At 47.8% G+C, this 26,623-nt stretch overlaps 1 protein-coding gene across 5 annotated transcripts in view; it reads left to right on the top strand.

Annotated features, from left to right (window-relative positions):
* Nucleotides 1–26,623, top strand: part of RC3H1 (ring finger and CCCH-type domains 1) — a 1,368,452-nt gene that overhangs the window by 1,147,180 nt on the left and 194,649 nt on the right. For 4 of the 5 annotated variants that reach the window (XM_069641098.1, XM_069641095.1, XM_069641099.1 and 1 more), the window contains 2 exons: nucleotides 1,583–1,682; nucleotides 24,288–24,461. In XM_069641098.1, the coding sequence (XP_069497199.1) occupies nucleotides 1,583–1,682; nucleotides 24,288–24,461 (274 nt within the window). The remainder of the gene's footprint in view (nucleotides 1–1,582; nucleotides 1,683–24,287; nucleotides 24,462–26,623) is intronic. The other variant, XM_069641097.1, reaches the window with a different exon arrangement.

The raw sequence follows: 26,623 nt of genomic DNA, 5'->3' as shown, positions 1-26,623 counted from the left end.
GGCATGCGTAGCAAATACTCCAGCACGCAAGACCTAGCTATTTAGAATATCATATTTATTGTTGCTTAATACAGCACATTACAAAAAACAGAGGTGGTAGAGTAAAACATCTCCACACTGCCTATTATAGGTACACTCTCGAATAACAGGGCACTTGCCTATTGACGATTTGGCTGCGGCCGTTGTGCGCGTAGTCCCCGGCTTGCAAACACTGACCCTATGTGGGGGCGTATGTCTGAGAGCGGCTATGTAAGCTGGTTTCAGTCATCTGATTATGAACAGGCACACTTGTGCTCATTTGTTACACATCAATTGTAATTTGACAACAATATTTTAAATAAGTAGTCTAGAGCGTCTCCTTGGTGTAGTTCACATTGCGGTAGCTAATAGAGGTGTTTAGTGACTTCCTTAAGCGTAACTTTTACGCATCTTTTCATCATATATACCTTATTTATAGGACTTTGACCATTCCAATATGGTGGTCATCGTATGTGATAGATTTCACTATTGTTTCCTTGTAGCAGTCACATGACCGTTTTTGCACGTGATGTGACACGAATGGGGACGCTCTGTAACTGCTTTTCTTTTTAAACTCTATGATGTGCATGCCTCATTTGGATTTTAAAGGTCTGAGGAAGCCTGAGCATTCAGGTGGAACGCGTGACCATCTTCCACCCGTGGGGTGAGTGTTTTGTTCAACCTTATGGCTGTCACAGAGGCAAATGATTTCACCTCTTTTTTGTAATGTGCTGTATTAAGCAACAATAAATATGATATTCTAAATAGCTAGGTCTTGTGTGCTGGTGTACTTTCTACGCATGCCCACTGGGTGGTTTTTTGCAGTGTTACAACCGCGCAGGGGCTTGTGTGTTTTTCATATATATATTTGTTTTTTTTATTTATTATTTTTTGTTGTAACTAAATCCATCCTAACAATACCTTATTTAGAATATAGTTGGGAATCTAAGGTAAGGTTTTTGTGGTACCCTTGGATTTCAAACATAATGTTAATTAGTGTGTGTAATATTGTGTAGCAGTCCACTCTTAAGGTGCATCTGGAATTCTATACGTATGGCTTTTGCTACCAGGTATGGGGCTTACCTTACGGTTGAGAGGGAGTTGGGCCTTAACTGCCCATTTACCCTTTTTACTTGCACTATGCTCTGCTCTGTATTCTGTGTAACCGGATTACTTTTTTCCCCAAACTGAACATTTTGTGTGTGACCTAATAAATAAAGTGTATGTTTCTTCAGTATCCCAGTGTGGTTTGTACTTTTGAGTTGTCCATTGCAGTAAACTGTACCTCTCTTCTAGCCTTGCACCCTCCGTGAAGTTAAGGTTAACTGCTGCACAGCTACCACTGGAGAGTATGGTCTTTCCTTTTTGGTAACAATGTTATATCTTTCGGTTAGATGATTACACAGCCTTCACCAGAGGGTTGTGCAAATTCCTTGCTAATATTGAGGCAGGGGTGGCTTTCCCAATGTCCACGTTATGCTTTGATTATTTTGTTTGCCGTCTGAGTTACTGCTTGTGTTCTGTATGCTGGGATTTAATGTCTTCCTATGTGTTAAACCGTCAGCAGGGAGAGAATACCCACATCTGAGAGGGAGCAACTCCGCCTGGAATTGCAGCAGCTGAACCATCAGATCAACCAACAGGCACAGATGAGGGGACTGGAGGTACTGATTGCTAACGTTTGGTATGCAGTTGGGGGGTGGGGGTGACAGAGATTGTGCTCCTATTTCCACTGCCACGCCCTCTTGCTCCCTGTTGCTTCCTTCTAGGAGTTTTGTTGTAGTGTTGTAACACCCTCCTTTCTACATTAATGCATACCTACTGCCACCATTTTGATTTCTCCTTTCACTTGTTGCACTGTAGTCGGATTCTTAACAGGTTAGTAGACCTTGCTATTGAATTATTCTAGCAGAGCTTCTTTGGTATGTAATTTGTGGCTTTCATAGGTGCACACAAGATGATGTATGCCAGTTTATAAAGTGGAATTACATGTTTTTTTACTTCAAGAGTGCACTAGGTATCAGCAATGTGCTGTTCTGCCTAGAGTTGGTGTTAGGGAGAATTTCTGTGCCAATTCCCTTGAACCTTAGAGATCCCCAGCTCTTTTGCTGGACTCTGGGCTTAGTAATTCTTACTCCTGAGTGGGTGGGACTTTTTTCTCACTTGTGTGTTTTCCTGACCATGATTTCTGGGGGTTCTGGTGTTTCTTACTGTTCCATGGAGTCTGGTAAACTCCATAGGCATCTGCTTTTTGCGTTGACATACAGCACCTTTTGTGCAGTGCCACTGAGGTCCCGTGGACTTCTCCTAATATTTAACTGCATGTTCTTGGTTGAAATACTGTTCCCAAGAAAAGTAATATGACCCCTGTCTTACCTTACTTTTCCTTTGTGGGTCCAGCACATGCCACCCTATTTGGAGTGCTGGGGGTTACATGTAACTCCTTTAACCCGTTCCTCATGTAACGTTTTGTTACACTAACTCACTTGACTGACTGGTGGCAGTGGTTTCTTTTTTACTACCTTGTGTCATGTATCTGCAGGCTGATACCTCCGCTGTAGTACAGCACAGCACAGCACCCAAGGGGGACCATTTTCACAATATGGCCCGTGTCTTTTTTTCGCAGTTTCTTGTCAGTTTCTTCTGTTCTTTTACTCTGAATCTGGTTTGAGTCCTTTGTGTGTTTTACCTTTGGCTGGTTTCAGCCCTGAACCCTGCAGTTAGTGAGGGTCCCGAAACTTCCCTGTCCTTTGTCTCTGTGTGCCTGAGTGAAACCAGTTCCAATTGGCCGGTTGACTGTCCTGTAGGACAGCCACCCTGCTGTGTGATTGACAGCCTACGGCTGTGAATGAATGGACAATTGCTTTTTTTGGGGGGGGGGGGACTAGAAGCATTCGACTGGAGGACAACATCTGAAGAAGAGAAGACGCCAACATCACCCTCCTAGACCATGAAGTGCCCGGTGAACCCCTGCAGCTTTGCTGGCCCAGTCTTCGAATCGACAGTGAAGACCTGTACGGGACGACTTCCGTAGGCTCATGGGACCAACTAGCCTCAAGAGACACTATTTTGGCGCAACCCCCGACATGCAGCGACTTTCCAAATATGCAGAATCCCAATATCCGGGGGTACCCCCGACGATCCGTGAGTGCATTGTCTTCCGAAGTGCAAATCTGGGCAAAACTTTGTGGGCATCTAGAGGACCCTACAGAAGCTGGAAATCCACATCCATAGTCCCCTCACCAGAGTCCAGTACCGAGGGATCAAGGAAATTCTAACCAGAGCTGTTCATTCTTCTTTGGCACTGAGAAAAAGGCGCCAAAACCACAAAGAGCTGCTGAATCCTGAGGAATCCATTGCTGCAGAGTCCCTCTCTCTCTCGAGTGTTGCCGCAGGAGCCCGTCAGACAGCCTCCCTTTCTTCACCACGAGCAAGGACCAGGAACAAGGGTCTGCTGCACTGCAACCAGAAGGCATCCAGCTGGAACAGCTTCAATTCAAAGGTACTGTGGGACTTGAGATACATTATCCTTTAGCCTTTTGGGGTGCTTCCTGTTAAGATTTGCACAGAACTGGTAAATCTTCCTGACCTGGGTCAACCCCTGAACTTTTTGCTTTACTAGTGGGATATTTTTCCTTAATACCTCAGTGAGTGGGAACCTTTTTCCACACTCTCATAATCTTTAACTCTTTTTATGGGTGTCATTTTGAAGACTCCATAGTGTCTTTATAAAGTTATCCTCTTTAACAACTTATTGGCAATAAGTGCCTGTTGGTGGGTTGCCCTAGGGGCTCCCCTCTTAACTAACGTTTGCTAACCTTGAGAGAACTACAGTTCCCATGGGTAGAAAGGATCTTTGGATCCCTTTTTACATTTTATTCTGTGAAACTAGCACACCTCACCTTATGTGGAGTGCTGGGGAGATACAGTGTATCCTCTTGCACCTTAAAACTGTAACAATTCTGTTAGTGACAAGCTTACCTTCAATGACTGGTGGCACTGATACCTTGTATTAATTTGGTGCAACTTTACCGCGGGCTATGTTCACAGCTGAAATAAAGGCACCTAAGGGTGCTCATTTTACCAAAATCGCTGTCTATTTTTTCACCATTTTAGTGTTTCTTGTCGTTTCTTGTTCCTTCCCCTGACATCCAAGGTGGGAAATTCCTTTGTGTGATTTTCTGTCTTCGGCGGGAGTCCCCTGGACTCCCCGCCCAGGCTCCAGTCTGTCTGTGAGAGCAGGAAGTGTGGGAGGAGTCCATAACTCCCCAGCCCTTTGTCTTATTCCTTGCTTGAATGGGGACAAATCCCAGTGGGGGGGCTGGCTGTCCTGATCGGACAACCAGACAGCCCCTTCCTGTAAAATGCAGGGATAGAATGCAGAGGTTGTGTTGTAATTCCTGATAAATACTGCAAACCTGGAAGCTAAAGAAAAGTCTACCACTGGAACGGAACCGAAGAGGAAGATGAAGGAAACGCGGCTGAAATGATTTTCTGGACCGGAGAGTCTGCTGTGTAACCGGAGCCTGCTGTAGCCCTTCCTTCCAATCTACCTGGGGACTCTGAAAACGACAACCCCGACCCAGAGCTTGGTGAGACCCACTGGACTCAAAAAGACCTGCATTTTGAGCCATCTAATGCGTTGCTGCGATCTTGCGTTGTTGCAATACCCCGTCTTCCGAATCTCGCTGAAACTTCGTGGGCATCCTGGTAGATCTCTTGAGACACGAATTGTCTGAAAAAGTCCCCTCAACAGAGTGCTGGACCTTTGTAACTACGAGAATTCAACTGCGATTTTCTGTCTTCTTCTGTGCTCCTTGAAAAGGCGCCAAATCCGCAGAACTGCATTCAGCCACGAGGGAAACCTTGCCTAGAGCATTCTTCATCAATCCCTGCTGCAAAGTCCCTTCTGAGGTCTTGTTTTCAGTCACAATGACAAGGAATCCACTGACCGTGTAGTTGGCTGCAAACCCTGAAGTTCTCCTGCTGCAAAATCCTCTTCAATGTGGAGCTACTTTGTTGGCTTGAATATGTACTTACCTTAGGTCTGTTAAGATTCCTGTGTAGCTGTGGGTTCTTTTCTGTGATGGGGAAGTTTTCATCCAGTGGACCCAGTCCCTCTGCTAGAATCCTGCTAAGGTGTCTTCTGCGAATCCCATGGACCCTCTTATAACTCGTAAAGTACTCACCTGTTTGCCCAGGTTTCCTAAGGAACTCTTGACATTTTCTACATAAAGAACCTATTTTAACACAGCCTGTTAGTCACTAGTCCTAGTGACCTCCCTTCTGCCACTGAGAACACTCATGCTCCAAAAATCAAGGGAAAGACTTTCAAGGGATTGGGACTTCTGCCTAGAAAAGAAGTTACTAACTAACTTGTAAAGAGTGGGTTGGTAACTGTAATTCTAAGATTGAACAGTTACAAAACTTCTTACTGATCTTGAATGTGTGATGCACTATTCTTAAGTATGGTTAACATATTTTCTTCCTTAGCAACTGTTTTGCCAGTCTAATATAAAGTAGATGTGAAGGTATTTTACTCTCCTGTGATTAGGGTGTGCCTCTTCCCAAAAGTGTGTTGGTATCACCAGATTAGTCCCTTGAGGATAATTGTATGAGTGTCCCCCAATTGGGTCTTGCGTCCCCTGGCTTGCTGCTAACGTGTCCTTAAGTCTGCATTAGGTTGTTGCCTACCTAGAATAACTGAGTCATTCAGTAAAGTGTGACATTGGGTTTTACTTTCCCCTTCATTGTGAGGTTAAAAATGTATGTGGTTTTTACTTACCTTGTGTTAGCTGTTTGACGTCCAAAAATAAGTTACAAGAGTTACTGCTTAACTCAATCTGGGGTTCCCTTATTTCAAAAGCACCTGTAATTGTATATTACATCCTTAGGTTTTACTCACCTAGTATAACTGTTATCATAAAAGTAGTTATAGGTTTTTACTGCACCTAGAATAAGTGTTCCACTATTCACCAAAAGTATATTGTCCAGTTGACTGATTACGTGATGTTTGTTTGTTTTATGTTTTTTTTTAATTATTTGTAATGCACCCCTGACCCGGGGTATCTGGGCCCAACAGTTAAAACAATGTGCAAAGCCTAGTTACAGTGATAAATAGAATAAAATACAGTACATAAACATGTGGATGAAGACTAAGGAACTATGGGAGGATTTACAAATATTGCAAACAATACAAAAATTGTAATTCTTCCCATAGGGATCGCAAGCAGGCTGTGCTATATAACATCTTAGTAGCAAAGATATAGGGTCATTCCTGAGTGAAGGTTGCACCGCCAAGGTTTACTGGTCAGAGGATTTGAGCCATGTGATACTGTTGGATATGAAGTTCTGGTAGGATTGGTCTTCTCTAAGTGAGGGGGGCAGGGAGTTCCAAAGTTGGGCAGCTTTGATGCGGAAGCTCCTGCCTCCAATCTTGGATAGCTTGAATCTGGGAATGGACGGCAGTTCAGGTTAACTAGCCTGGATGGTCTCAAGGATGTCCGTCTGTGGAATCTCTTAGAGAGATAGGTGGGTGCGGCATTGTTTAATGATTTGTGAGTGACACCATTTTTAATAGGATTTTTATCATTAGTCGAGAGTCAATCGTTTTGTCGCCTGCTCTCAGAGATCTGATCTCTTCTGGCTATGCCAAGGGATGCTCTTAAGGAGTTATTTTGTAGGGTTTGGATTCTCCTGATGATGGATTTATTAGAGCCTATGTACAGGGCATTACAATAATCTAACCGGGACAAAATAAGGGCTCTGGCCAGGATGATGCAACTATTGTTAGAGTGAAAGGGTTTGCCAGTTCTAATAATTTTACACGTGTACACGGTGGTGGACGGACGCTAGTGTGTTTACTTGTTTAGAAAAGGACAAAATGGAGTTGAGGTAGAATCCTAAGGTCTTTTCCTCCTTGGCCACTTTGATGAGGTTGTTGTCAATGTAAAGGAGGAGTATTGAACGCCTAGTTTTTTTAGGTTAGTGGGGGTACCCAGGATGAGTTATTTTTTATCATTCAGGCATTGACCGTGCGTTGCCACTCATGCCTGGATGATGTGGTACACTCTGTTCACCAAGGCCAAATCCTTGCCATAAACCCCTGAAAGTGGGAGGAGAATCAGAGTATCATTTGCATAGTTGGTGTAGGTGATACCAAGATGGTCCAGATCATCAAAAAGGGGCTTGACGAAGGTGGAAGGTGGGCGAGACGCAGGACCCCTGAGGCACCCCGCAGGTGATGGGTATAGGGTCTGCCGCTACTGAGAATCATTATACAACTGGGAAGGGTCTACTTCCCTTGCATTACTGAATGTAATAGTGAAAGTAACCCTTCTCCAGCATGGGGTTTGGCATGGATTCACATGCTCATGAATATTCCCCGTCGTCAGGCTGGGAATCCTCGGTAAAGAAAAAAACCAGTATCAGTTTCGTTTCTGATCTGTCTTTCGTAGTAGTAACCAATCACTGGTCTCTGCGTCATACTGACCACAGCCAATGACTGCCCTCTACCTAAGCCCCGCCTCTGGCAGCCATCTTCAGATTTTTACCGCACGTTCATGTGTTGGGATCCTCGTGCTATTGCTCTCGGGCGTTAGTGCTATTTTTTTCACATTTTTTCTCAAAAACTTCGTTTTTTTCGGTCAAAGGAGCCTCAAGCTCCACCGACTCTCCATCCGATCAACGGGGACCCGTGTCGGATTCGTCCTCGCCCCCTCAAGGGTGAAGATTCGTCGAGCTACGCTTTTGGAGGGCTCCAGAAGTTTCTCAGGCCCATCTCGGTCATGGCCCAGGAGAAGGGAAGCTCGACGCCCGGAAAGCTGTTGAGGGTCTGCCCTGGATGCCAGCTGCAGAATGTCTTTAAGGAAGACGAACACTCCTTTTGTCTTTACTGCCTACATGAGGACAAGACGCACGTGGAGAAGGACTGTGCATTTTGCGGCAACATGTCGGAGCGGACCATGAAGGACCGCCATCAACGTCTCGCCAACTGGCTGGAAGGGAAGAGCCTGTCAGGCGAGAAGAAGAGGAAGAAATCGGAGCGGTCTTCTAAGACCTTTGAGGACGCCCCGGCGACGGGGGTCCAACATAAGGCCAAGCACCTCGAGTCCGCTGGCATCGGGAGCGCTGAACGGTCGGGCTCTACGGGCGCCAGGCAGGGCGCACCGGCACCATCAACCACGAGCCAACGCTCTGGGTCGGGTAAGAGGAAGGCCGAGCATCCGGCGAAGCTCCTGGAGAGGCCCCGGTCGAGCTCGAAGGCGGAGGGGGAGCGAGGCAGTGTCCCCCCCCCCCCCTCAAGGAGAAGGCGGTGAGCGCACCTAAGGTGGTGAAAGCCTTAATCCATCCGGCCAAGGCCTCTATCGAGACAGTCGCGGTGGCCCTGGCTCAGCCTGTGGAGGCTACACCAGTGGTGGCGACCTCGGGGCTCAGAGTCTCCCTGCCACCGCGGAGGGAGTCCTCTTTTATGCCCATAGACAGGACCCCTGTGAAACCCCCGACGGAGAAGAAAAAGGGGGGGGCAGGAGGTCGTCGTGGATTCGGCCTCAACCTCTGAGGAAGAACTGATCGAGGTCTTAAGCCACGGCGTTGGTGTGGAAGACGACCAGCCCGTCGGGAGGGATCCCGACGCAGGAGACGACGACATCGTCGAGGGTACCGACGGGGCCCCTGACCGCCCGTCGGATTCCCCTCTGCCAGTGCCGCAAGACAACTTGGCGGCCATTTTGTTGGCTATACAGTCCTTATGCTCAGAGATAAGGACGAGACTGCCGTTACCAGTGGAGGAACCACTCCCGTCGGGGGACCCGGAACCAGGCCCTTCGGGCAGCCCCCCTCCTGAGAAAAGAAGGATTCACCCTCCACCTCCTTTTCAGCCGTCGCGCCCCGTTCAGCCCTCCTCCCCTTCCACGACTCGAGGGGATGATACGGGGACTGACACGGCCACGACGGTTACGGACGACGAGGTGTACGACGAAGATCTGCCGTCGTCTCCTCCCACCCGGGCTTCCCCGCCCGACGAGATTGGATCTTTTCACTCCATGATCGCCAGGGCATCCGAGCTCTTCCAGCTCTGCCTGGAGGAGAAGAAGAAGGAAGGTTTACTTTATCAGCGGCGCGAGGCCAAGAGGAAGACTTCCTCGCGGTACCACTACTGGACGATATTTGGGATGAGGGCCTAGTCCTCCTCAAGAACCCATCCACGACGCCGGCTAGAAGAGACCGGTACGAGAAGAAGTACCGTGTCCCGGACGCGGCCCCCTTGTGCCTCCGGGCACAGCCTACCCCGGACTCCGTCGTCTCCGCGGCGGCCAGGAAGAAAGCGGGGGGGTGGGTGCTGCCTCCACGTCGACTTCCCCGCCGGACGGCGAGGGAGAGAAATTGGACACGATGGGGCACAGGGTCATCTCATCGGCAGCGACGACGATTAAGGCGGCTAACACCTTGGCTATCGTAGCCCGCTACGACAGGGAGCTGTGGTACAAACTGGCTCCCCTGCTGGACTTCCTACCGGACGACAAGAGGGCGGATGCCCTGGAGATCTTGCAGGAAGGTGAGGTGGCGTTGGACCACGCCATCACGATTGCGACAGACATCGCCGACACTGGATTTCGCCAGTTGGGCAACGGCGTGTGCCTTAGGCGGCGTGGATGGCTCAAGGCTACTGACTTCCGTCAAGACGTACAGACCAGAGTCCTGGACATGCCGTTCGATGGGAACAACCTGTTTGGGAAAACAGTGGACGATTCCCTTCAAGCCATTAAAGCGGACACGGAGACAGCCCGGGCGCTCGGGGTTCTCCAGCAACGGGGGCCGCCCTTTCGGAGCGGCGGAGGCAAGGGTGCCTCCAAAGGTTCCGGCGGCGGATTTTCCACCTACCGTCAAGCGGCCCGTTCGTCGTCTCAGGAAGCTTACAGGGGACGAGGCAAGTCAGGCGGACCCCGCCGTCGTCGCCAAGGAGGTCAAGGCGGCAAAGCCTCGTCCAAGCAGGATTGAACCGGCCGTGGGGTCGGGCCCCCACCGAAGCACCCCAGTGGGAGGCCGGCTGGCGAGCTTCGTCAGCGTGTGGGAGTCCATCTCCACCGACCGTTGGGTGCTGGACGCCCTAGCCCAGGGCCACGCGCTCGAATTTCAAAGAAGGTGCCCGCGCGTCCCCCCTGTGGCCAGGAAAGAGCTTCACGTCCCTCAGCTTCTCCGGGAGGTAAAGGCGATGCTCAGGAAGGGCGCCATCGAACTCGTCCCAAAGAGGCTTCGGGGCTCCGGAGTTTACTCAAGATACTTCCTCGTGAAGAAGAAGACGGGAGGATGGCGCCCCATCCTAGACCTACGACGGCTGAACAAGTTCATCAAGGCACAGAAGTTCTGGATGGTCACCCTCCAGCACGTCCTGGGGCAGCTAGAGGAGGGCGACTTCCTGTCGTCGTTGGATTTGGAGGATGCCTACTTCCATATTCCCATCCTAAAGGGGCACCGAAAATTTCTCAGGTTCGTGGTCCAAGGGCGTCACTATCAGTTCAGAGCCCTTCCCTTCGGTCTACGGTCGGCTCCCAGGGTATTCACCAAGTGCCTTGCACCAGTGGCGACGCAGCTGCGCCGAGAGGGGATCCACGTCTACCCCTACCTGGACGACTGGCTCATCCGAGCCAAGACGAGGGAGCTCGCCGTGGAGCACACGGCAAGGACCGTCCAATTTCTCACGGACCTGGGATTCTCCGTGAACTACGCCAAGTCCCACCTGGTACCCGCGCAAGACGCACGGTTTCTGGCAGCGAAGCTCGACAGTGTCTCTTCTGGCCTCCCCGTCGGAGGAAAGGACCAGGGCCATCCTGGGCAAGGTACAGCGGATGTTGGTTGCCGACACGGCCAAGGTGAGGTCCATCAAGTCCCTCCTCGGAATGATGTCTTCTTGCATCTACCTCATTCCCATGTGCAGGCTCCGGATGCGCCCGTTGTAGGAGTTCCTGGACGCGCGCTGGATCCAAACGACGGGCGACTTCGAGGAGAGGATCACACTCGACGAGAGTTTCCGACGAGCGATCCGGTGGTGGGGCCCCCGCGCGCATCTGACGGCGGGCATGGACTTCCAGACCCCAGGCCACCAGGAGACAGTGACCACAGATGCCTCCCTGAAAGGGTGGGGAGCGCACACCGAAAATCTGCACGCGAGAGGCCTTTGGCTCCCGACGGAGAAGTCCCTCCATTTCAACGTCCTGGAGCTCCGTGCAGTGTTTTGGGCCCTCAGATCCTTCCTTCCGTCCCTCAAGGGCAAGGTGGTGAGGATCTTCACCGACAACACCACCACCATGTTTTACATCAGGAAACAGGGCGGAACCAGGTCCCCAGCACTGTCCAAGGAGGCGCAGGACCTGTGGCATTGGGCCGTCGCCCAAAGGATGTTTCTGGTACCGTTTCATCTGGCAGGGATAAAAAACACCATCGCCGACTCACTCAGCAGGGAGCTGCGCTCGTGCCACGAGTGGGAACTACGGCAGGATCTAGTGGATCGCCTCTTCCGATGGTGGGGCACACCCCAGATCGACCTGTTCGTGACGACGACGAACTCCAAGTGCCAGAGGTTCGCCAGCAGGTTTCCCCAGCCGAGGAGCATGGGCGATGCTTTCTCGTTCCCCTGGGAAGGCCTGTTCCTATACGCGTTCCCTCCACTGCCACTGCTGATCCGGCTCATCAACCAGCTCAAGAGGTCACGGTGCAGGATGATCCTCATCGCACCTGCGTGGCCGAGGCAGATATGGTTCCCGGACCTTCTGGACTTGTCAGCGTCCCCGTCAATCAAGCTGCCAGTGGATGCGGATCTGCTCTCCAGGGAAGGAGGCGCCATCCTCCACCACGACCCGAAGTCGCTGAACTTGCAGGCCTGGCTCCTGCAGCGCTAGAATTTGGAGAATACGACATACCGGCCGACTGCAGAGAGGTTCTTGCAAAGGCCAGGGCGTCCTCGACTCTTAAATGCTACGGACACAAATGGAAGAGGTTCTCTGTCTGGTGCCACGCACAGAAGATTAACCCTCTAAGGATTACGGCTCCCCAAGTACTGCCGTACCTGTTGACGCTGGACTGGCACACGCGTCCATCAAGATTCATCTTGCTGCGATCTCCCGATACACCAGAACCACGGGGTGGACGTCCTTGTGGTCTCATAGTCTGGTGAAAGAGTTCATGAAGGGACTGTTCAGATTGTTCCCGCCGGTGAAGGCTCCGGCCCCGGCGTGGGAGCTCAACGTGGTGCTGACCAAGCTCATGGGACCTCCGTTCGAGCCTCTGCACTCGGCCCGTTGAAGTTCCTGTCGTGGAAAACAGCGTTTCTTGTGGCCATCACCTCCGCACGACGAGTGGGAGAGATCCAGGCCCTATCTTGCAAGCCACCATACTTGACTTTTCACGACACGAGGGTGGTGCTCAGGACGCACCCCTCCTTCATGCCCAAGGTGCTGTCGGACTTCCACCTCAACGAACCCTTGGTGTTGCCTGTGTTTTTCCCGTCGCCTTCGTCGCCGGCTGAGAGGACTTTGCACTCGCTTGATGTGGCTAGAGCGCTGAAGTTCTACGTGGACCGCACGAAGTGTTTTCGGAAGACGTCACAACTCTTTGTGAACTTTGGACCTGTCAATCAGGGGAAGGCTCTTTCGAAGGCTTCCATTTCCAGATGGCTCTCCGGCTGTATCATGTACTGTCATCGGTTGGCAAACCGACCGCTGCCTGGCCGTCCGAGAGCCCATTCCACCAGAGCGATCGCAGCTACCACCGCGTTCCTATCTGGTGTGCCCCTGCTAGACATATGCAGGGCTGCTACGTGGAGGTCGACTCACACCTTCACGAAATTCTACTGCGTCGATCGGGATTCCAGGGAGGAGTCCAGGGTCGGCCAAGCAGTTCTGCGCAACCTGTTCGCCTGAGGTGAGCCTGGTGAGGAGGTAAGATTGCTTAATGTTGAGTTTGATGTAATGCTTAATGTTGAGCCTTTGCCACCTCCCGTGGTTGTGCATGTGTGTACTGCTATGTATTCTCTTATTCATGAGCATGTGAATCCATGCCAGACCCCATGCTGGAGAAGGAACAAGTTACTTACCTGTAACTGTTGTTCTCCAGCATGGGTCTGGCATGGATTCACATGCGAACCCTCCCGCCTACCCCTCTGCGGCTCTTCACTTGGTCATACTGACACTTCGCGTGCTTCCAAATCTGAAGATGGCTGCCAGAGGCGGGGCTTAGGTAGAGGGCAGTCATTGGCTGTGGTCAGTATGACGCAGAGACCAGTGATTGGTTACTACTACGAAAGACAGATCAGAAACGAAACTGATACTGGTTTTTTCTTTACCGAGGATTCCCAGCCTGACGACGGGGAATATTCATGAGCATGTGAATCCATGCCAGACCCATGCTGGAGAACAACAGTTACAGGTAAGTAACTTGTTCCTTGGTTTTTACTCCCCAAGAATAGGCTTCACCTATATTGAATGTGTATGAAAAGGTTTTGACTTCCCTAGAACTACTGTTGGGTACTTCCAATAAGGTATGTACTTGGGTCTGTGTACTTTCAAGTACAGTGTTGTGTTTTTTTACTGTGATTTCATATAATGTTTTAGTGCTTACTTACCCCTAGATTTATCTGGTCCTACCTGTATTTACATGAATCCTTTATTTTTACATACATAGTGTTTGAGTGTTTCTTTGGATCTTTCGTATTCCAATTTCACTTGTACTCATTCTACAACCCTCTCTCCCTCCTAAAATAAGCCTGGCTGCTCTGTCTACGCTTTCATGAACTCGGTGGTACAGCCTGTTGGGCAGAATTGCATGGGACCACCACACACAATTAGGACTATAGGTGTAAGCAAGATCAACCTTTGATAGAAGTCTGTACCACACAGTTTGTTGGTAGCGAGCTGAGCAGCCAGGCTTATCTCAAGAGTGAATGTGAGCAGTACAAGTAGTTACACAGAGGACTTTCAATCATAGTGGTTCAAGTAGACACTTTTACTCAAGGTTTGTCAAGGTTTCTGGGTAAAAAAAAGTATTCATTTGTCAGTCATTTAGAGAACATTTCACCAGAAGTAGACATCTTAATATTATATACCAATACATTTCAATACAAAACTCTTACGTTTTTGGGACAGTTTGAGCTCTGCTGAAATAGGAGCAAAACGGCAGTTCAGTTACTTAGCAGTGAGCAAAAAGGACAAAAGTAAGTAGAATATATTGCATATGCTTTCAAGGCAATGCAAATAGTTTCAGTTCACCAGAAGAGTTCAATTCAAGTCAATAGGCCTAGGCCAAAGTCAATGGGCTAGTGTTCTGGATAGGAAAAAGCAGTTCTGGTATCAAACGGTGAAGTCTTTGCAAAAGTTCTCAGAAGTAGTTCAGAAGAAAAAGGATAATTTGTGGGGACACAAGCTGATTAGGCCTGCAATTTGGGAAAGTTTCACAAACTTTAACCACGAGAGTGGTGTTCTCTCAATCTGTTTGGCACAGTTTTTTTATGAAGAAACAAATTATGCTAAAGTCGTGGTTCCTGGAAGTTCCTGCAGATCTCGCGGTTCCTGAGCCTCAGTCGTGGGGACAAGAGGGAGGACGTTGGGGGACTCCTGCACTGCACGGGATTGTTGAAGAAAGCAAACAAAATTGAGTCACTTCAGTTCCAGTAGCTGTAGATTCAAGAACACAAGCTGGTGTCCCTCTCCCTGGTTAATCCTAGCTAGCCTTGAGAATGGTATCCAGGTGTCTTACGAGTTGATTGGTCCCACCAACTCAAAGGAAGAATCTATCCTTTAAGGAGCTTCTCTGTCGAATGAATTTGGCCATTCGGACCTGCAGCAGGACTTCACCGGGCAAACCAACGATCCAGGGGTTGCAGCAGCTGTCCTCTTCCAGCTCGTCTTCATTTCCTTCGTTCCAGTGGTCCACTCTGCCTTTCAGTCCAAAAGACTGGCCTTTTAAACAGTTTTCTCCCTTTAATTCTAGCTTATTTGTCACTCACCCAGCAGGGTGGTTGTCCTTGCTAGACAGTCAGCCAGCCAATCACTCCAGAGTGAATTTGGGTCTCCTAGGAGTCTGAGCACACGGAGTTTCGGGCACCTCCCTCACTTCCTGCCCACTTCATATGCCAAGGGTGGACTTCAGTCCTGAAGCCCACCAAAGGCACACGAACAAATGCACCAAACCTGGTTTGGCGCGCAGAGACAAACACTAGAAGGACCTTTCCAAAAAGAAATGGCGAAAAAAGAAGACCGGGACGGGTTTAAAAAAGGGGCTTAAGGCACCATCTTGAAAAATATGACTCCTGTGATTTTCAGCTACCGGTGTTCGCGGTCAGAAATAATCATGGTAGTTCACTGTAAAACCACAGCCACCAGCCTTTTCAATAGGAAAGGGTAGCATTTCACTGCTACATGAGTGTTTAGACGCAGGGGATACTATGTAACCCCTCCAGCACTCCATTGTAAGATGTTTGCTGGGTCTATGCATTTGGAAAAGACTAGTAAAGTCAATTTCACTTAACAGTCTCTGTAAAACAGTAGTTGCTCCCAGAGAGGGTATTTAAACCTTTGGGATGTCTAAAGGACATCCCTGTGTCACTGCACTCAGGGTGCTGTGTAACATACGTGAAAAGATGCCTATGGAGTTATCTAGAACACAAATGTAAAACCTGCATCAAAATAAATGAGTGCTCTTTCCAGGTTAAAAAAAATCATGTCCTCAAAATCCAGAAAAGTTGCTGAGGGGGTCTCTAAGATTAAGGGAATTGGCAAATTTCTGAGAATTCTCCTTAACACAGCCTTTTATACTAAGAGTGGTGTCTCATACTGTCTCAGTTGAATGGTTTTACTAAGTTCTTAGTTGGACTTAGAAAAACTGTCCTAACGCTTCCTACCACGAGGAGTGCTATTTTAGCCTATCTCAGGTTGACCACAACTCACTTGCACTGACCTTTCAGCTTGTGCTTCAAGGTGACTCCTCTTGAGTTGCTGTGATTTTCTTTTTGAACTAACTATTTAAGAACATTTTTCTGAGAAGAGCATCAGAGCTTTGACTTTGCCCATTGATTTGGCTGTCCTGGCTCCCTAAAGGCCTCCTTCTGAACCTTTTGGCAGTGCTTGTTCCCTTAGAGGTTTTAACAGTTGAACACTCTTAATGCTAGGATAAGACTGCCTGCATCCCTTTATGAAAATATTAACTGGTTTTATAGAATTAGTCTGTTCTGATCTTAACCTAACCTTTCCCTCCTTTAACAACTCAATACTGCAAAGGTGATAAGTGTTAAACTGATGTGTAGCGGTGTGTTTTGTGGAGCAGCAACGAGCAAGCAGCAAGTGGTGGATAGCAGCAGTCTGTCTTTAATTTCCACTGTTTCAGGATGAAGGAAGATCCTTCAAATGCTTACACACTGCGCAGAGCGAAACAGTGTGATTTGTGTTAGGTGTGCAGCGCCGTGGCAGCGAGGCCTCTACTTAATTGTTAGGTAAGCAGTGACACGTACATTATCTGCCCTGCTGTGAATACGCATTGCTGGAACTTTGGAACTCTGAAATTCTGTCACAGCTTTCCTTACCACTGCTAAAACCGTAAGTGCTTACATCCACTGTATGCACCCATTAGATTGTACTTTCTGGTCTCAAAAGCATTAATGTTGAAGGCATTTAGGATCTGTAGAAACCCTTTGTAGTCCTAGTGTTCTTTCAAGTCAGAGAAAAGCGAGGAAGAGACCTTTTGGTATCCCCGGAGTCGCTTATTGTGCACTGGGAGTGCCGCCCCTGACTCTAGTACGGGTGTGCATTTGTAAACGAGGGCTACTTGTAGAATTTGCAACACTCTTACCGTTGCCATTACAATGTTCTAGTGACTGAAGTGTTTCTGGCTTTGTTTAATTGTGTAAGCTCCTTGCTCGAGAAAGCCAATAGAGCAGGATTGTGTTCGGTGACTGTGGGCGAACAGCCTTTGAGCCGACACACCCCGACTCTGATTTGCACAGCTTTGGTCTCGAGATAACATGGCCAGTGGAGCTTTGCAGATGAGGTTTATAGTCTTGGCAGTGTGAGCGGGCTGAAAAGGGCGAAAGGACATTGCAGGTGATATTGAAGGCCGAGCCCATGAATAGTGAACTGTGATTGTGAGTCTCTCTGGCACATTATTCCAACATTTCAGCCCCTATACTTCTGCAGACATGGAATCTTTTGGACTGTGTACAAACGGTTAACATGTTGGAAAAAGGACACAGCACTAGGCGCATGGGCACATTGCGCGAGGAGGCTCCTTCTACCCCGCTTACTTTGGTGACATTGGCCCCAATTTTGACTCAGATTGGAGCCTTTTTGAAACTTCGGAACACTGGGCAGCACATTGTATCAAGCGCCCTTGTAAAACCGTCCCAACAGGAACTTTCTACCTCACGTTGTAAACTGGGGCGTGAATCTGGCACAATGGGTGATCTTCCTCTTGGTGGAGAAAAACGGCCTCAAAGCGTGTTAAGGAAAATTCTCAAATGTGCGAATTCCCTTCTACCTTAGAGACCCCGAGCTCTTTTGCTGGACTTAAGGACTTTTAATTTTTATCCTGGCTAGAGAGACCTTTAGCCCACTCTCTCATGTATTTGTCATTGATTTGAACACTGTTTCTTTTAACTTTGGAGTCTGACAAACTCCATAGGCATCATCGTTTTACATTCTCACACTGCACCTTCAGTGCAGTGTCACAGGGAAGTCTTCCAGATTTCCCAAAGGTTTAAATACCTTCTCTTGGTTAAACTACCATTTCCAAGAGCAGTGAAGTGAAATTGACTTTGCTTACATTTTGTAACTTTCTAGGCCCAGCGCACACTGTCTTACAATGGGGTGCTGGAGGGGTTGCTTAGTATTCCCTTTGTTGAGTGTTTCATGTAACATTTGTATGTTAGCCTTTCTATAATTAATAGCTGTTGGCAGTGGTTTACTTTTTCCTACCATTGTGTGTTTCTACCGCGGGCTGCAATTGCAGCTGCCATAACGCACCCATGGGTGCCCAGTTTGTCAAAATGGCCTTGGTCTTCTTTTTTTCCAACCTCTTGTTGGAAAGGTCCTTCTCGAGGTTTACTCTGCATGCCAACCCAGGTTTGGTCCCTTTGTTAATTTTGTCTTTGGAGGGATTCACCAGTGAAGCCCGCCTCTGGCTCCAATGTGTCTGGCAGGGCAGGAAGTGAGGTATGTGTGTAACTCCCTGTGCTTGGTCTCCTTGGTTACAGGAATGCATGCAAAGGTGATTGGCCGGCTGGCTGTCCTTGCAGAACATCCCCCTGCCCCCTGCTGTGCGATTGACAGCTAGGCTGCGAATGAATGGGAGAAACTTGCATAAAAGGCGGTCTTTTGCTTGGAAGGCAGTCGACCACTGGACGAAGGAATTCAATGAAGAACTTGGAAGAGACGCCTACTGCAGTTCCTGGACCATTGATTTGCCCAGTAAAGCCCTGCTGCAGTGCTGAAGTTCCGAATTGGCCTCAACTACAGAAGCCCTGCAAAGGACAACTTCTTCCTTTTGGTTGGTGGGACCAATCGACCCCCAAAGCGAACTAGTTTGGACATCCTCTCGGAGCTGGCTGTACTTCCATTGCTGATGCAGGAACCAATTGCTAGGGAGAGGAACACCAGGATCGAGTGCATCATTTTTAAGTCAGACCCGTGCTTCAGGAAGATCCTCCGGACTCCCAGGAAGCCGGACTGACCAAGACTGAGCCACCTCAACAGAGTGCTGCACCCCAGATTCGAGGAAAGCCCATAAGGTATCCTAGAGACCGCAGTGGTGATATTGGCGAGAAGCTGAAACCACGAAGTGCCACTGATCTTAAGTTTGCCCATTGCTGCCACCAACCTTCAAACCGTTGTGCAGGAGTCCCCAGACGTCCTCCCTCTTGTCCCCACAACCGAGGCCCAGGAACAGGATCTGCCATACTACAACTGGAACAGAAGCCAGCTGGAACCAATTTCCTCAGGCCTAAGGTACTGTAAATCAAAGGATACTTACCTCTTGTTTTGTAGCCTTGCTAGCTTGTCTTGGTTGCTTTTGCAGAGTTGCTTGCAGCATTATCCCTGCTGGACTTTAGGACTTTTAATTTTTATCCTGGAGAGAGAGAGAGACGTTTCCCCCAATCTCGCATGTATTTTTCTGTGGTTTGGACCGTTACTTTTGACTTTGGAGTCTGACAAACTCCATAGGCGGCATGTTTACATTGTGACACACGGCACCTTCAGTGCAGTGACACAGGGAAATCTTAGATTTCCCAAAGGTTTAAATACCTTCTCTTGGTGAAACTACTGTTTCCAAGAGCAGTAAAGTGAAATTGACTTTGCTTACATTTTAGAACTTTCTAGACCCAGCACACACCATCTTACAATAGGGTGCTGGAGGGGTTCCTTATTTTTCCCTTTGTCTAACTTCTCGTGTAACAATTTTATGTTACCCTTTCTACAATTAATGGCTGGTGGCAGTGGTTTACTTTTTCCTACCATTGTGTCTTTACCGTAGGCTGCTGTTGGGCAAAGTTTGCATGCATTACCCTCTGGAACCACTACGCACAACTAACTACAGGTGCAAGCGAAACCAACCTTTGATATAAGTCTGTACCACACAGTTTTTGGTAGTGAGCTGAGCAGCCAGGCTTATCTCAAGAGGGAATGTGAGGTTGTAATGAGGTTACACAGAGGTCTACAATCACAATTATTCAAATAGACTCTTATACTCAAGCTCTCTTGGTAAAACACTTAATTTATTACAGTCAGAAAACTTTCACTGAAAAGAGGCAATCGATATCAGACAAAGATATACTACAATACCCAGTTCTGAGGCATTTCAACTACTTTGAAGGAGCAGCAAAACAGCATTCAGAGCATTTGAAGTAGGAGCAAAAAGGCATAAATGAATAAAACGAATAGTAGAATTATTCTTAAACAGTGCAAATAGTTTGAGTTCAGCAGAAGTAACATTTGTATGTTAGCCTTTCCAATGCAATAGGTAGGCCAAAGTCAATGGGCTAGAGTCTTGTATACTAAAAACGGTTCTGGTAGTTAAACGGAAAAGGCTGTGCCACGGTTCACAGAAGAAAGATTCATATGTTGGGTTACAAGCTGACTAGGCCTGCAAGTCAAAGTATTGTGCACTTTCGCAGTGAGAGGTAAGTTCTCTCGGTTGGGTTTTCACAGTATTTTATTTTGAAGAAAAAGATGCAGCTGATGACTTCTGTTCCTGCAGATCTCACTGTTCCTGAGCCTCAGACGTGGGGACAAGAGGGAGGAGGTCTGGGGACTCCTGAACTGCACAAGGACTGGTCACAAAGCTGTCAAATTGGAAAATCTTCAATTCCGGTAGCTGTCATCAAGCACACAACACTGGTGTCCTTCTCCCTGGCTATTCGGTTTCCTGCAGCACTCTGAGGAACATACAACCAGCTCCGAGAATGGTGTCCAGGTGGCTTAATAGTTGATTGGTCCCACCAACTCAAAGGAAGAAGTCGTCCTTTTAGGGCTTCTCTGATGAGATGAAAGTGGCGAATCTTAACTGCAGCAGGGCTTCACCGGGCAAACAAACGGTCCAGGAGTTGCAGCAGCCGTCCTCTTCCAGCTAGTTTTCGGTTCTTTTGTTCCAGTGGTTAACCCTGCCTTCCAAGCTAAGAGACTTGCCTTTTAAACCGTTTTCTCCTTTGCCGGACAGTCAGCCTACCAATCACGCCAGAGTGCTTTTGGGTCTCCTAGGAGACTAAGCACTGGGAGTTTCGGGCACCTCCCTCACTTCCTGCTCAACGCAGACACTCAAGCAGACGCCAGATGCAGTCTTCAGTACTGAAGCACAGCAAAGGCGTAGGAACAAAGGGACCAAACCTAGTTTGGCACGCAGAGACAAACTCTAGAAGGACCTTTCCAAAATGAAATGGCGAAAAATGACGACTGTGACCTGTTTAAACAAAGGGAGCTCAGACGCCATCTTGAAAAACATGTCTCCTCGCGATTTTTAGCTACCGGTGTTCGCGGTCAGCAAAAATCATGGTGGTTCGTTGTAAAACCACTGCCACCAGCCATTCCGATAGGAAACGGTAGCATTGGACTGCTACATGAGTTTCTAGACCTGAGGGAAACTTGGTAACCCCTCCAGCACTCTATGGGAAGATGGTGTGTGCTGGAGCTAGGAATTTAAAAAGACTAGTAAAGTCAATGTAACCTTACATTCGTTGGGAAACAGTGTCTCCCAGAGAAGGTGTTTAAACCTTGGGAGAGCCTAAAAGGCTTCCTTGTGTCACTGCACTGAGGGTGCTGTGTGACGCACATGAAAAGATGATGCCTATGGAGTTGTCTAAAACTCCATAATCAAAGAACAGAAGAGTAAAACGCACATCAAAATACATGAGAGAGTGGAGAGAAAAAATGCTCACACTCTCCAGGTAAAGAAATCAAGTCCTCAAAAGCCAGCAGAAGTTGCTGGGAGCCTCTAAGGTGAAGAGAATTAGCACATTATTGAGAATTATCCCTAGCAGCTGCAGTATAGCACCCATGGCTGCCCATTTTGTCAAAATGGCCTCAGTCTTCTTTTTTTCGCTATTTCTTGTTGGCAAGGTCCTTCTTGCGGTTTACTCTGCGTGCCAAACCCGGTTTGGTCCCTTTGTTCATTTTGTCTTTGGAGTTCACTGGTGAAGCCTGCCTTGGGCTCCAGCGTGTCTGGCAGGGCAGGAAGCGAGGGAGGTTCCCGAAACTTCCTGTGCTTAGTCTCCTTGGTTACAGGAATGCACCCAAAAGGGATTGGCCGGCTGGCTGTCCTGGCAGGACAGCCACCATGCTGTGTGAGTGAAAGCTACGCTTCGAATGAATGTGAACGACTTGCATAAATTGCAAGGTCTTTTGCAGGGAATGCAGAGTCGACCACTGGATGAAGGAACCGAAGAAAGAAACTGGAAGAGAACCTTGCTGCAACTCCTGGACTGTTGGTTTGCCCGGTGAAGCCCTGCTGCATTGCGGACCAATTAACCCCAAGACAAACTTGACTGAAACACCTCTTTGCTGGCTGTACTTCCATTGCTGCTGCAGGAACCGAGTGCAAGGGGACAGGTCCACCAGAATTGAGTGCATCATTTTCAACCCAGACCCGAGCTCCAGCAAGATCCTCTGGACTCCATGGAAGCAGGGCTGAACAAGCCTGAACCACCTCAACAGAGTGCTGGACCGCAGAAGCAAGGAAAGTCCACAAAGTGTCCAAGAACTGCAGTGGTGCTATTCGCGAGAAGCTGAAACCGCAAAGTGCCGCTGATCTGAACTTTGTCCATTGCTGCTGCTGACTTAACATTCGTAGTACAGGAATCCCCAGACATCCTCCCTCTTGTCCCCACGAATGAGGCCCAGGAACACAAGATCGATGGACCTACACAGGCGTGCAGCTAGATCCTTTTTTCTTCAAACCAAAGGTACTGTACAACTAAGAGGACGTACCTCTTGTCGTGTAGCCTTGCTAGCTCTCAGTTGAGACTTGTCTTTGTTAACCTTGCAGAGTTGCTTGCAGCTTTGCACCTTCTCAAGCCTCCCAGCTTGTGGCCCTACAGGGATTTCATTTTCTAAAAACATTTCTAAAACATTGTGCAAGACTTTTTACCTACCTGCAAGAAGTGCTTCAGCTCACCTAGATGTTGGTTCAACTAGGTTTGGCTGTCCTGGCCCCCTAAAAGTCTCTTGTATCCTCTGACTTTGTGCTTTACCTTTCCTCCAGGAAAGGGTTAATTTATTTTGCATTGGAGGGTTCAAAAAGTTCTTACCTGCTTAAGAATATTTGTTAACCATTGTTTTATTCCCAAAACCTTTTCCTTTGACACCAAACGCAGTATTACTCAAAATGTACCAGTGATCTATCAATGTCCACATTGTCCTAGTTATTTAAGTCACCTAAGGGTGTAGGAATTGTCTGTCTGACATCCCGAATGGTTATCTACTGATTTAGAGAAAGAGAGTGTGTATTTTAAAGTATATTTTTGTCAATGTTTTTGCTCCCTTCTAAAGAAGGCTTATTCAACTAACTGCTAAATTAATAATTGTTTAATCAAGAAACCTTGGTTGTAAGTGTTTGTTTGGATTCTTGTTGCTGTGATTCTGTGTAATATCCCTACAGCTCTTGACATAAGCCTGGCTGCTCAGTCACTCTACCAACTTGTGTAGTGCATGCTTGTATCAAAGGTTCGGTTAACTATTGCCAAGAGGACAAGCCTGGAGCTGTCCACCACAGGGTACTGCATACAATCTCGCCTCGCCTAATCTAAAATAACTATTGGTTTTGACTTCCATAGAACCCCAGTTAGGTGGTCCAAATTAGGTTCTATGCTTTGCGCTGTGTACCTCCAAGCACAGCTTTTTTTTTTTTTACAATTGTGGTTATATATAATGTGATAGTACTCATTTCCCCCAAGATTTATCTGGACTTACTTGTATTGAAATAAACCATTTATGTTTACAATACATAGTGTTTCAGTGGTTCTTTTGACAATTTGTATTACAATTTCAATTGTACTGGTTCTACAGTCCTCTCTCCCCCCCCTCCCCCCCACCCCACCACTTTGCCCACTCCCCTCCCCCCTTTAAGGTAAGCCCGGCTGCTCTGTCTATGCTAACCTGAACTCAGGTCGTACAGCCTTATAAGAGTGGAGTCTTTTACTGTCTCAGTTGAATGGTTTTACTAAGCCCTTAGTTGGACTTCAGAAAACTGTCCTAACATGGAGATTTCACCTAAAAACTGAAAATCTAACAGTGTAAGTACGTATTATATGTGTAATTTGTTATCGGTGCTTATTTTCAGTAAACCAGTGTGGGTTGTTATTTGTGTGGAATTATGCACACTTCCTCAACAGCATACTTCCCCTCTTAAGTTAAGCCTCTGCCACAACTACTACCCCTGGAGAATTCTGATCTTTACTTCTGGTTGGAATACTGAAAAGCCTTTGTTGGATGATTAGACGGGTCCCAATCGGAGGCTTGTGCACACATCTTCCTTTACATAGGCTTAAGAAAAGTCTCCCCAGTAGGGGGCTTACGAAAAGGAGGACACAGATTGCTGAGAGTGGCATTTCGTTGCTGCCACTATACCTATGTTTTCTTGTTCCAGTTCCTCACTCTTCAGGTTACCCTTACTTGATTGCCTGTGGTTTATGCCAGAGGGCTGCATGAAAACTTTGTGTTGTGCCAATGTTTCCCTCCATGACTTGACTTTCTTGGTACTGAATGCTGTGAGCAGATCAAATGTATTTTCTGGTTATTTAGGCTAACAGCAGACTGCTGCTCCAGAGAGAGGCATCTGCCCTGGCTAGCCAGCCCCCACCACCACCTCCACCCCCACCGCCAAAGTGGCCTGGGATGATCTCCAGCGAGCAACTGAGCTTGGAGCTTCACCAGGTGGAAAGAGAAATCGGCAAGCGAACCCGGGAGCTGACAATGGTGAGTGTAGAGAGCCAAAAGAGCAAAGCTCTGCATTGAGATGCAAAGAGAATATAATTTTTCATGACCGGTAAATCATATGAACATTGTGTGTTGCGATGTGCTTTACGTGTATGTGGTGTCTTTGGGAAGAAAAGGAGATGTTATGCTGTGCTTGCTTTGTTTGTGTGAGCTGAGAGAATGTTGATGTGCTGCATTGGAATGTTCAGATGTGAATGAGGTGTCCAAATTCTATTAAGAGGCAGTTGAGGATGTCAGCCTGGGTGATGGCACCCAGTAGTTTGCTCTGTAACATCTTGAAGAGACTTATAATAAAGCTTAATGGAAGGAACCTACTTGAGAGTCCAAGAAGCTACTTTGTTACAATGCGCATGCACCATAGTAGGTTTACTCAACAGAAACTTTGGTACTTAGTCTTTTTCATAGAGCTCCAGCGAGCAGAGCTTTTTAGTGCTTTCCTGGTGACATGTGAACTCCGAAAAGAGAAATGGAAACCTTTTTTTTATGTTTGTTTAAAAAAAAAAAATTCTTGAAGTTTTTCACATAAAAAAATAACCCGTAAAACAAATCCCCTCCCTCCGCCTTGATTCCCCATAACTTTTTCTCCCTTCTTCCATCTGCTCCTTCCTTTCCCCCTTGTGCCACCAGTCCTTAACTTTATTCCCCTTAATGCCCGTAAATTGCTGCAAACAGTTGTGTGTTGGCTCTTGCGCTTCCCTCCCCACGGTTACTGTTTGAGACTGCATATTAGTTTCTTCACGGAGGTCTCAAATCTTGCATGGATGCCAATACATTCAGCAGAAGCTCCAAGTCCAGCGCAAGTGTGTTCTCCCCTTCCGGGTCTCTATGCTTGTTTAGGTAAGCCATCTCTGTGAAACCCCACCTACGTGTATCTTAAAGCCATTTCCTCAGCGTGGGCCCTCGGGTTTCTTCCAAGCAATCGCTATTCGCTATTTAGCTAGTCCCAGAAGGAATCTCGCAATTTGTTTTATCTCTTCGCCCCAGGTAGTAGACCCCGCAGACACACCTCATATGAACATTCATACTTACCCCCTAGTAGAGCATTCAACCGTTCCAGTACACCTCCCCAGTACTTGGCGACAGTTGGACATTCCCATATCATGTGCCATAGGCCCACGTGATCTTATCCGCATCTTGGGCAGCTGTGAGGCGATGATTGATATATGGAATGTAGTCTTCCGGTGTCAGCTACACCCTGTGTAAATAGTAGAACTGGGTGAGTTGGAATCATGCGTTCCTGGATATTTTCTTAACCTGCTCCCACATCCTCGCCCATTTCTCTTCTTTTATGGTGACTCCTGCATCCCTTTCCCATTTCCCTTTTAACCGCCAGGTTCCCTTCCTGTTTTATTGATTGTAGTGCCCTATATACCTGGGATATCATCCTCCCCCCCCCCCCTACATCCCACAGCGCTTGCATAAGTGTGTTCCCCTCTGGTTCCTCTGGGATACTTTCCCATATGTCTGCCATTCGCCTCGCCAACCTTGCATAGAACAGGACAGGACCGCTTGCCACCCCGTATGTTTGTCTATGTTCCTCAAAGGCAAGTAATTTGCCCCCTACAAAAGTCCCCAGCGAGGTGCAGTGTCGCTCTCTCAAGATTGAGTGGTATGTTCCGTAACACTAATCTGATGGTGGTGTCAAAGGCCATTGATAAATCAATGCTATATAATAACCCTTTCACCTGCTGGTAGGCAAGATTGTGTGCAGTACCCTTTGGGGGACTACAGCAACCTTGACCTCCTGGCAATAAGAACCCAACCTTTGGTAGAAGTCTGTACTACACAGGTTGGTAGTGTGGCTGAGCAGCCAGGCTTATCTCAAGATGGGTCAATGTGAGCAGTAGGGTTTTTACACAGAGATTCACAGCGACAAGTATTCAAATAAAATCTTACACTCAAGGTTTCTTGATTAAACAATTATTAATTTAACAGTCAGTTCTATAAGCCTTCTTCAGAAGGGAACAAAACATGCAACACTTCCAAATATACTTCAAAACACACTTAGTTTCTCTAATGAGATGGTACCTATGGGGGATGGCACACAGACACTTCCTACACCTTTAGATGACTTAAATAGCTAGGACCCTGTGGACATTGATATATCACTGGTACATTTAGAGCAATACTGAGTTTGGTGC

Source organism: Ambystoma mexicanum, chromosome 1q, assembly GCF_040938575.1.
Source record: "Ambystoma mexicanum isolate Mex_15411 chromosome 1q, UKY_AmexF1_1, whole genome shotgun sequence".
Taxonomy (NCBI): Eukaryota; Metazoa; Chordata; class Amphibia; order Caudata; family Ambystomatidae; genus Ambystoma; species Ambystoma mexicanum.
Note: the sequence above shows the minus strand (reverse complement) of the source record. Positions and strands in the feature narration are given on the sequence as shown.